The sequence below is a fragment of the Gopherus evgoodei genome, chromosome 23 (genome assembly GCF_007399415.2).
Source record: "Gopherus evgoodei ecotype Sinaloan lineage chromosome 23, rGopEvg1_v1.p, whole genome shotgun sequence".
Lineage (NCBI taxonomy): Eukaryota > Metazoa > Chordata > Testudines > Testudinidae > Gopherus > Gopherus evgoodei.
In genome coordinates this window covers 1,641,052-1,652,729 of record NC_044344.1, presented here as the reverse complement: position 1 = coordinate 1,652,729, position 11,678 = coordinate 1,641,052, and the positions used below count along the sequence as shown (strand labels likewise).

General features: G+C 51.8%; 1 protein-coding gene across 1 annotated transcript; it reads right to left on the bottom strand.

Annotated features, from left to right (window-relative positions):
* RAB5C (RAB5C, member RAS oncogene family) lies at positions 1-10,014 on the bottom strand. Its single transcript, XM_030541099.1, has 5 exons — positions 9,829-10,014; positions 3,881-4,032; positions 2,446-2,568; positions 1,443-1,536; positions 1-1,039 (listed from the first exon to the last, which is right to left on the bottom strand). Exons 1-5 carry the CDS (start codon positions 9,992-9,994, stop codon positions 924-926), a joined length of 651 nt encoding a protein of 216 aa, XP_030396959.1. The 5' UTR covers positions 9,995-10,014; the 3' UTR covers positions 1-923.
* Positions 10,015-11,678: the final 1,664 nt, after the last annotated feature.

Sequence of the window (11,678 nt, the reverse complement as noted above, 5' to 3'; positions counted from 1 at the left end):
CAATTTTAATACCTCCCTCCAGGTTTTATTTTGTGGAATTACAAGTTTTATACAGATGGTTTCCACAGACAAATTCCTCCCAGTCTCCTCCACCCCCATTTCTGTACATCAGTAAACCAGAGCGGTTTGCACAGAGCAAGGTTATTAACATTAGTGGCATCACATCACCGTCAAAAAGGACAATTTTCTTTTGCTTTTTATACAAGATTTTTTTTTGCAAAAAATTGCAAGAGGATTATTAGTGCATTACACGAACTGAAGAGCTAGAAAAGAGCTGGCATGCTAAAGTCCAACACCAAAGGAGGACGACAGAAGGCTAGTTGGTATGTACTATATTGACAAGATACTGATTGGTTACATGTTGAGAAACGTACAATACAAAATACAGAAGAAACCAGTTTTGCTCCCCTCTGCCCCCCCTCACCCCCACCCCAAAATACTCATTGTGATTTGGTCAAGACCGAGCTCGGATGCCAGAGCTGAATGGCATTATAACGCTACGGTTTTGTTTAGTGGTTGTTCTAGGCACTGAACTAGCCGTGGCTTGTTCACGTGGATAACAAACAAACAAATTCCCACTTAAGGGATGAAGGACCCTTGTTTCCAAAAGTGAACGGGAAGCTTTGAGAGCTGCTCGGCTCTAGCCCTCACCTAGCAAAGGCGAGGAAGAGGCCAGCCCACATATCCACCACAACGAAGAGGGATGAGCAGTTCATATATTAAAAAAGTGACTTAAGACTTAAAATGGAATTAGTATTTGTACAGAAAGGTGCAGGTGGACTAGCTCCCTCCAGCCTATGATCAGAAGGAGATGGAGAAATCACAGCAGCGGCAATTGCCAGCTGCTCTACCATAAGTGCGATTGGGTCGAGTGGATTCCAGTCAGGTCATTGGAAGGGCTCCGGTCAGGTGGGAACAGCGGCTCAGTTGCTGCAGCACTGGCTCCTGCTGGACTGGCTGGTCTCTTGCAGGTCCACGCCCCGATTCCTGCCCTGAGCACCGGCAGCGTTTTGGGGTTCGTTTTTCGGCAGCTTCTTGGCTGGAGGGAGAGGAACGGGTCAATGCAGCTCATATGCAGAGGAGTTGGTGACTGACGTCAGCGCCGAGCTCGTGCTCCCCAGGGAGGTAGCCTTCGTGCCACGCCAGGCAGGTCTCTCCCTCCTGCTGGGCTTGGGACTGGAAAGGTAAGTGCCAATTCCAGGTGTGCTCGGCACTAACCCATAGTGGGCAGGCTCAATTCTCTCTGCTGGGGGAGGGTGGGGAGAGGCCCTTTAACCAGCAGGGGTGGCCATGTCCAGCCGGGCGACTGGACGGCTCACTGGGCAGTCTCTCGCTGCCCTGGGGCGTAGAGTCAGGGAATTGCTGCTGTTAGATGGGTGGGCAGGTTTGCCATGGTGCAGACAGACAGACATCGCTAAGGGCACTGTGGCTACCCCACGTACCTATTGCCATGAAGATTTCATTCACATTCATCGCTGTCTTCGCCGAGGTCTCCATGAACAGCAAGCTGTTGTCATCCGCATACGCCTGGGCTTCCTGGAGGCAGTCAGAGTGTAAGGCTGGCCCTATGCTCACAAGGGGCATGGGGAAGGCCCAGAATTCCCCCTTCACTGGGGGGGGGGGGGAAGTGTGCCTGGAAGGCAGGCTAAGGACAGACAGCAGCCTGGGCTCCTCCGGAGGCCCTATCCCACTAGGTTCTGCTGCTTTGCCTTCTTCTGACAAGTCCCCTCGTGCCCCAGAGGACTTGTGCTGCTGTAATTGACAGCACTGGCATTCTGCCCATCTGACAGCACCCCCAAGGTCTCCCACCAGCATGAGCCAGGTGCTCCACTGAGGCGTACGAGGCAGACCCGTCTGGGGCGCTGCTCACCAGGGTTCTGCGCTACGGCCGCTAGCCGGGAGGCACACGGGCCAGGCTGCTATGGTAGCGAGCCAGCCTGCATTTCAGTGCTGCACGCAGAACCGCAGCGTGATGGGAAGTGATGGGACACAAGCTCAGCATTAACCAAGCTCCCTCAGTGAGGTGGGAGCTGGCAGGGAATCTGTTTAAAGAGCCGCCTTGGAAAGACACTCAGACATCTGGCTGCTGCGGGATGTGGCTCATCTGCCTTGGGGAAGGAGGCAGCTGGCTGAAGGGTGGCATCATAGCGAGCATGGGCAGAGCACACCAGCGATGACGCTTTAAGGGGTCAGCCTGTTCCAGTCCCCACCTCTGAGATGAGGCTGCCCCACGGAGGAGACAAGGGTTGTGAAAGGAGAGGATGGACACAGGTGGGCTCTAATTCCCTTCAAGCAGGGCTTGGGGGTTACCATGTTGCAGCCACCTGGAACACAGCTTTCCCCCAGGGCTCTAATACAGCCACTTGGATAGGTTTCAGCCTGACACTGGAGATAGAGGAAGGGAAAATTCTGAATTAGGGCAGCCTCTGTGCCGATTTCTGTTACCTGGAAGTCCACGGCTCTCTTGCTGGCAAGGTCGGCCTTGTTGCCTGCTAATGCAATTACGATGTTGGGGCTGGCCTGCCTCTGCAGCTCCTTCACCCAGTTCTTGGCCCGTACAAAGGTGTCCTAGAAGGAGGCAAGAGGTAGGGTGAGGGAGGGCAGCCCCTCCCCCTTCCTGCCCAGAACAGAGGCTGGAGAGGGAAGTGATCAATGACTCCATGTCACTGGCAGCTGGTATCAGCGGAGTGCCCCAAGGCTCAGTCCTGGGGCCAGTTTGCTCGATATCTTCATTACTGATCAGGAGGATGGCATGGACTGCACCCTCAGCAAGTTCTCAGGCGACACTAAACTGGGAAGAGTGGTAGATACAGGATACAGCAGGACCTAGACAAATTGGAAGATTGGGCCAAAAGAAATCTGAGGAGGTTCAACAGGGACAAGTGGGGAGTCCTGCACTTAGGATGGAAGAAACCCAGGCACTATTACAGACTAGGGACAGAGTGGCTAGAAAGCAGTTGTGCAGAAAAGGACCTAGGGGTTACAGTGGACGAGAAGCTGGATACGAGTCTACCATGTGCCCTTGTTGCCAAGAAAGCTAACGGCATTTTGGGCTTTATAAGTAGGGACATTGCCAGCAGATCAAGGGACTTGATCATTCCCCTCTACTCGGCATTGGAGAGGCCTCATCTGGAGTACTGTGTCCAGTTTTGAGCCCCATGCTACAAGAAGGATGGGGAAAAATTGGAAAGAGTCCAGCGGAGGGCAACAAAAGTGATTAGGGGAGCACATGACTTATGAGGAGAGACTGAGGGAACTGGGATTGTTTAGTCTGCAGAAGAGAAGAATGAGGAGGGATTTTATAGCTGCTTTCAACTACCTGAAAGGGGGTTCCAAAGAGGATGGATCTGGACTGTTCAGTGCTACCAAAATCACAGAACAAGGAGCAATGGTCTCAAGCTGCAGTGGAGGAGGTTTAGTTGGATATTAGGAAACTTTTTCACTAGGAGGGTGGTGAAGCACTGGAATGGGTTCCCTAGGGAGGTGGTGGAATCTCTTTCCTTAGGGGTTTTTAAGGCCCGGCTTGACAAAGCCCTGGCTGAGATGATTTAGTTGGAGATTGGTCCTGCTTTGAGCAGGGGGTTGGACTAGATCCCTCCTGAGGTCCCTTCCAACCCTGAGAGTCAGATTCTAGTCAGCAAGAACGGTTTGTCTCCAAGCAGCATGAGCCAATGCTCAGTGGCTGGTCACTACAGAGCCAAGGGGAAGTGATACTGGGGAGTGTCAGAGGAGGGACTAGACACCTGCCCCCCCCCCCCAACTGCTGGCCCCCAGTCCTGAGCTGACATCATCCCTGCAGCGCCCCAAGGAGCAGGATACCCAGACACTGGCCCTTCTCCCCTCCAGCAAGCCGGTCTGTGGCCAGCAGCTCAGTACTCACTGTGTTGGTGATGTCGTAGACGACAATGGCTGCCTGGGCCCCCCTGTAATACATCGGGGCCAAGCTGTGGTATCTCTCTTGTCCTGCTGTATCCCAGATCTCAAACTTCACCGTTGTGTCATCCAGACAGACTGTCTGCGTTAGGAAGGCAGCTGCGGGAGAAGCGGCTGGTCAGTTAAGGGAGTCGGACTGCCCTGGGTTAAGCCAGCTGGCCTTTGAGAACCTGGTTCTCTTTGCTCTAGTGAGACAGCCACCCCACCTCCCCACCCCACATTCACTGCCTTTATACAGCTCGATTTGTACCCAGGATGCCTCAGGAACTGCCCTCTGGAAACTCCTAATCCGCTGCATATTATCCCATTGAAGTGCGTGTGACATCACTGCATGTCAAAGAAGGAGACTTGGCTCTACAGTTGTCACTGTAAGATGTTGTCGTTCCGGGAAATGCTCACAAACCCACTGCTCAGAGACAGACCCCTAGCACGCCAGCCAAGAGCCATTACCTGCTGCATGGGGCATTTGCCAGCAGAGGGGAGCTGTGAACAGGACATTTACAGTTCATCTGAAGGACAGTTTGGAGCTCCAGTACACAAGGGAGCTGCCTGCCCTCGTGACCCAGCCAGGGGTTTTCCAGCAGAAAGGGATGGAGTGTCCCTAACATTCTCTTCCCAAGGGCACCAGAACAGGGGGACCAGAGGGCTACAGCCCCCACCATTTTTTACCTGCCTTAAGGGCACGTGACTAGGGGAAGGAGCGGAGAGAAGCGAGCAGGGGGCAAGGCCTCAGGGGAGGGGCGGAGAGGTGTGGGTCTTGGCTCAGGTGCTAGTATCCCCCACCTCCCCCTCCACTTCTAGGGAGCTTCCAGCACTACTGCTTCTTCCCTACAGTACTTGAAAGACAGAAACAAACATTGAACTGGAGGTTTTCCAGCCACTCCAGACTGCCAGAAGCTATCGCTGAGAAATCTTTTCTGCTTTTAAACCAATTAGTCTTGGTAAAGTTTTGGAATTAGCTTGTCGTTTTCTCCTTTTATTTCTTTTGTAACCACTTTAACTTTTATGCCTTACCACCTGAGATCTCTAGTTAATAAAACACGATTTAGCTAAACCCATGTGTTTGAGAAACCTCTCCTGGGGATAACGGCTGGTGCACGATCCCTCCCAGTGGGGAACGATGGACCATCTCTGAGCTTATCCTGTCCAGGAGGATGCTGAGAACAGTATTTCTGAGCATCAAGGCTGGGACTATGCGGGTGCTGCCCTTAGGTAATTCATGGAGGGCTGGAGAGCATGTGCATACTCAGTTGGGTGGGATCCTGCAGGCCGAAGGCGAGGGCAGGCCAGGAGTGGCTGTTCGGACAGCCCAGCAGTGCAACAGGCACCCCGGGCTACAGAGTTATGGGGACACAGCAGCCCAGGTTACACCCTGGGGAATGTCACAGTTAAGAAATGAGGGAAGCCCCAGTTAGGGCTACATTACCCAGCAGTCAGGAACGCTGCCCGTGGCTACAGCTAGGGCATCTTGATGCTACAACAATCATGAGCTAGAGACAGGAACCAAACCATAGTTCTAGCAGCCAAAAGAACTCCTTGACACAGCAGAACCAGTCTGCCCCATGGTGCATCCGAGCACAGCCTGGCCCCTGCAGCACACCGGGAGAGGACTTCCTTGTCACACAGTTAGGCTCGCTCAGAGGCTCTTTTCACATGGTTGCTAAGGCCCAGAGCGGGATCTCAGCATGCGTCTTCTAGCACTCACGTCGACAGCCCTGGAACAGGAGGATGTTGAGTCCCTAGCACCTCTGGAGATCTCGGAGCATTTCCGAGCCCACCTCCGTGTTACCAGTGAGGTGTGGGGTGGGTTCCTGAGCGAGGAGATCCGTGTAGCAGAGCCATCCTGGCTCCTTGGTCAGTGGTCAGGTTCGAACCACTTGTTCTTATGCCTCCTTACTGTGAATCCCATTTCTGACCACGATGCTGCACTGAGGGAGCCAGCGACATCCTCAGCCAGTAACCGGGACAGCCAGAAAGTGCTACAAAGAGAGCCGAAGCCATTCGTTACATGTGAAGCTGCCCAGGGTCCCTCTAGGGGACGGTGGCGTTCAGCCCCAGCCAGCTGTCAGAAAAGCAGGTCACTGAAGGCCAGGTAGCCCCTGGGCCAGGGTCACTTCAATACGGTTTGCCTGCTCTGCAGTGTGCTTTGAAGATCAAGTTACCACAGACCAAGGGACTGGAATGGCCTAAGAGCCTCTCCTGTGTGTCGTTACAGCCATGTATGCCCCCACAGGACAGGAGGGTGGAATCTGCTTGGTGTAGTGAGTGGTCAGCGACGACCCTTAATGACTAGCATCGACCCAGCCATTGGCCCACCAGGTTCTGACTGCCCAGGTGCTGGTGGTCATTCCTGAAGTGGTTTCAAGGACAGGGCAATTGCATAGCCACTCTTCAAATGGGGTACCTCCAACCCCCACAACATAGCTGAGGCCCGCTACAGACTGCTGCAGATCCTCAAGGGGTGCCTGCTGACTGCTTTCAACGGTGGGCTAGGAGCTCCTCACCCAGCTGATGCAGTTAAATGGCTGGGCACATTGTACATATGCTGAGAGGGGTCTGTCAGGCTCAAATCCAGCCCGAGTCATTGGACAGCAGTGGTTGTCCCCAAAAGCTGTCTAGCCACACTGACAAATTCCTTCCTAGTTCTCCACACCACAGCTAGTCCCCTGCCAGGCTGAGAGGTCATGAATGGGTGGACAATGAAGCCTCTCTCTCCTCAGCAGCTGGCAGAGACGAGATGGAGATGAAGAATTAAGTGCTACGCAGGCAGGCGCAGGGTATTCTGGGCCAAGAGGGTGTCAATGCCCAGGCTGCTGATCCAGTGGAACATGCTGGGACCGTGCTCCACTCCCGACAGACATGGGTCAGAGATGGGCGTGTCTGGAAGTGGCTTTCCAGGCAGAACAGCTGATCCAAGCACACCCATGTGGCTTCACTGAAGCAGTAAAGATCCTGAATAGATTTGCTCGCACATCCATGTCATTCAGCTGGCGTGACTAGTGCATGTGAGTGTCTAGTCCTGCACGTCTCACCCAAGTCACTGACCACACATCAAGGCACCAGGCTGTTGTCTCTTCCTGTTTTTACATGCTTGGAAAAGTTCCCCTCCACGAAGTGAAAGCGCAAGGTAACTCTTCCCTTCTAGCCAGAGGGCCACGCTCTAACTGCGTCACTTCCCTTTCTGCCGTTTTTGATGGAGGGCCCAGGCCTGTCATGCACATCCCTGCATTGGGAGAGCGTGTTCCCATGGCCCCTGCACCCAGGGGCTGTAAGGGGAGAGCTGCGATCACAGGCAAACTAGCACATGCTGGTGGAGAGCTGGGGTTTAGACATTCCTGAGGTTTGTGGACACGCCAGGAGTTCTCTATCAGGCAGGCCAGTCAGTGCTGAGAGGGGCTCAGACGTTCAACAGCTTCCTCTTAGCTACTGTGGCTCTAGTTATGCCCTACCAGGAGGAAGGCTAAAGCCTTCCATTTCACCTCCACAATGCATGTAAAGTTACCTCCCAGCAGCGTGTGTAAGACAAGCCAGTCTGCCAACACTTACAAGTGATGCTCGAAGCCAAGTGGAATCTGCTTTTTACATGAAGCCTGCAAAGGGGTTTGTATGCAGCCCGCCCCTGCTCCCCTTTTCAAAAGATTACTCTGCACAGGAAGTGCCTTTTGTCTTAACCTTTCGAAGGGGCCCTGGAAGCGTCTGAACAGCGGGAACACTTTAGTACACTCTACCATTGGCCAGCCAGCAAGTCTCTTCAGCCAGGTAACTGCAGCAAAAAAAAAAAAAAAAAAGCTCTTTGCCAGTGGCCCATTTACTCTGACACAGACGGCATCAGAGAGCAGAGTCATTTCTAGAGTTCCAGAACAAGCTTTCCCATCTCGTTAACGTTCCTCCAAACGCCCCTGGGAGCTCTATTCAGCAGCCCTTCATGATATTCAGCCTCCAGTTTTCCTTTACAAATGGCAAAGGCCAGTTTGCTTTCTGGTCATTTAAAATCAATACAAGGCTGAGATTTGACAACCATCAAATCAAGTAGGATGCGTGTTAAGTTAGCTCTGTTTCCTAGGACCGACACCCTTAGTCAGACACAGACATGCCATCGAATGTCTGAGGTAAACTGTGCAGTGCTCAAAGCAAGCAATGGCAGAACACCGGGCTGGAGAAGCAAGATCACTGCCAGTGGTTCACCTGCTTCAAATGGAAGAGGCCGTTCGTAGGACAGGTCTAAAGGTCCTGCTTGACTAATGGAACAGCTCAGATGAATGCACGGAAATCAATCAAGGTTCACCAGTCCCACCGATTCCAGAGAATATTTGTGAAGAATTGCATTTCTGTACTAGAGAATTCCTAGACCAGACATTCTGACTTAATGCCAGACAGAGGCCAACTATGAAGTTATTTTCTACGTTGGGTTACTCTGGGGAGCAGTGGAGAATTGACAGCAGTTAAGTAAAATGGGTCTCAGTCACTACAGCCTCCCTGCTGACAGGGAAAAGCCATTAGAACTGGAAAAGGTACAGAGAAGGGCAACAAAAATAATTAGGGGTCTGGACCAGCTTCCATATGAGGAGAGAGCAGAGACCAGGACAGTTCAGCTTGGAAGAGACAACTAAGGGGGAGATGGGAGTTGATAGATGTCTAGAATATCATGCCTGCTGTGGAGCAAGGGAGGAGTTATTTACCTCTTTGTATAACATGAGAACCAGGGGTCACCCAATGGAAACAACAGGCAGCAGGTTTAAACACAAACATAAGGAAGAACTTTTACGCAATGCAGAGTCTACTGTGGGACTCATCGCCAGGGGATGTTGTGTATAACTGGGTTCAAAATTGAAATCAGTCAAGTTCATGGTGGGAAGGTCCAGCAATGGCTAGCAAAGACGGTCAGGGTACAACCCCATGCTCGGTGTCACTAAACCTCTGACTTCCAGAAGCTGGGACTGGATCTCATGCCCTGTTCTGTTCACTCTCTGAAGCGTCTGGCACCAGCCACTGTTAGAAGTCAGCATCCTAATATTGGTAGATGGACCATTGGCCATATTCAATTAGCCCAGTCTTATGAATTCCTGCCAGCCCGAGCTTCCCACCCAGCAGCAGGAAGCACGATTGCCAAGTCAAACGAGCTCAGGCTGCCAGGTTCATTTCAGATGTTTTCAAGCACAGCAGCGTCTGAGCACGGCATCTCTGCAACAGCTGACTGTGGACTGGAGAGTGGCAGCCAGCTGTGTGGGAAGGGAAAGTGCGTCGAGGACACTGGGGAAACCCCATGCTTGCCATGCACAGCAGCATTCTAAGAAAGTCATTTCAAGATCTCCTTCCCTCAGGGGAGGGGTTCCCAGCTGGCAGAGTGCTGGTTTGTGCCGAGCAGACTCTCCTGGTTCCCCGTTGAAAACACATTAATCTCATCACGAAGTATGTTGGGTCTCAGTTAACTTTTCCACATAGCAACAACGTAATGTGCCTGTGACAACTTCACCCATTGCAATACGAGGGGACACTGGAGCAATGTTGTCAGCCTATGAAAGGCTGAGGATTCCAGAACTCCGTTCACTGGCTTTGGAAAGACGACAGGATGAGTCTACCTACCCCACACCTAACACTGGGATCCAAGTCAGCCTTTAACGGAGAGGTCCTTTTATCCCAAAACTGCAGAGGGTTTTAACGAACTTAAGGCAGATCCTGAACTGCTGAGCCAGGCAAGAATTACATTTGTTCTACAAATCAAGAACTCCAGCACAGGAAGGGACTCGCCCAAGGTGAGCATCAGTGGCCCAACTAGGGAGTTCTGAGTTCTAGCCTAACCTCTGCATTAGCCACTAGCCTGCTCCTTTGAAACCAACCCTCTAGCTCATGGACCAGGACTCTTGCGGCTTCCCCATCATGGCCCTGAGCACTCACCTCCGATTGTGCTTTCTTGGTACTCGTGAAACTGGCCCTTGACAAACCGCAGGACGAGGCTGGATTTCCCCACTGCCGACTCCCCCAAGAGGACGAGTTTAAATTGGCAAATTTTGTTTCCAGCAGCTGGTCCATTCGGTCGAGCAGCTCCACCTCGACCCGCCATGGTCCGTTACAGTGCGGCAGTGCCAAGAGCCAAGACTTCAGGGGCAAGAGGATTGTGCTGGCTGTGGACTCTGATGCACTCAGGGAAGGTGGGTTTCCAACTGGAAGAGGAAGACATTAGATTGTGCATTAGCAACCCCTGAAGAAGGATTTTGGTCTGATCATGAATTCCAGGAGCAAGCTCATCTCCTGTAAGAGCAGGAAGGAATCCCCTCCCACTCAATCAAATCTCCAAGTGAACAGGGTGCATTATCGGTCCATCCTTGGAGGAAGGATCAGTATTTGTTAATGCTCAAGACCCTCCCCCCTCAGCTTGCCCTCACCAGTGATCTCACCGAGTACTTTGTTTGAAGTGAGCCCCAGATTCCGGAGCCTGCCATCAGGGACACTAGCCATGCACCATGCTCTCGTCGCTGCTAAGACAGGTAGCGGAGAACCCTAGAGCAATTCCTGCCAAGTGTTTGGATACTTGCCTACCGAAAACTGGATCATGAACAGACTAGTTTCATACAGGCCACAGATCAGCCAAGTTGCATGAGCCTCCTCTCCCCCACACCCAGCCCCTTTGTGAAATTGGGCTATGGCAGAACTCAGACCCAATACACACACTAGGGTAAGTCACGCTAGCTACACATGGAGTGAGATTAACCCATCTTCAGTGCCTTGGCATGTACGGTACAACAGAGCCCCTTTCCTCCTTTATGAGCAAATTGAGTATCAAGCCACCCCCATAAAGTGAAAACATGGTCTGAGCTCATGAATGCTTAGAGCTGTAAGAGCCTGGGTAGCTTAGCCAAATGCAGTCTGTTAAACCAGGGGTTCTTGAAGCACTGGATGGGTCCACAGCTTGGAACACAGGAAGTCATGGGGAGTTGGGGTGTTAAGGGAAGAGGATCTTACAAAGTAGTCTGTATGATGACACACATTAAGAATCATCGTATTAGAATCACACCACTAAGGAAGTCAAAAACATTTATTCTGTTTGGATGGGAAGAGACACTCCCAGCTAAACACAAGAACAGTCAGACTGTGTCAGACCAATGGTCCATCTTGCCCTATAGCTGGTCTTCTGACGGTGGCCCATGCCAGACGCTTCAGACGGAATGAACAGAACTGGGCAATTTATCAAGCGATCCAGCCCCTAACATCCACCCCCAGCTACTGGGGGTCAGAGGTTTAGGACACCCAGAGCATGGGGTTGTGCCCCTGAGCAACTTCGCTACTAGTCATTGCTGGACCTACCCTCCATCAACTTCTCATTCTTTTGTGAACCCAGCTATCCATTTGGCTTTCACAACATCCCCTGTTCAAAGAGTTCCACTGATGGACTGGGCATTGGATGACGTTTCTTTTAAACCTGCTGCCTATTAGCTTCATTGGCTGATCCTGGATTTGTGTTTTATGTGAAGAGGTAAACAAAACAAACCCATACCACATACAACCACAACCACCACCACCTCATTTACTTTCTACACACCAGTCATGCTTTTACAATTCTTGTTTCTCCCCCCAGTCATCTCTTTTCCAAGATGAACAGTCCCCCATCTTTTTAATTTCTCCTCATATAGAAGCTGTTCCATACCTTCAATCATTCTTGCTGCCCTTCTCACTACCTTTTCCAACTCTAATACATCTCTTTTGAGGTGGTTAACCAGAACTGCAAGCAGCATACAAGGTGTGGGCAT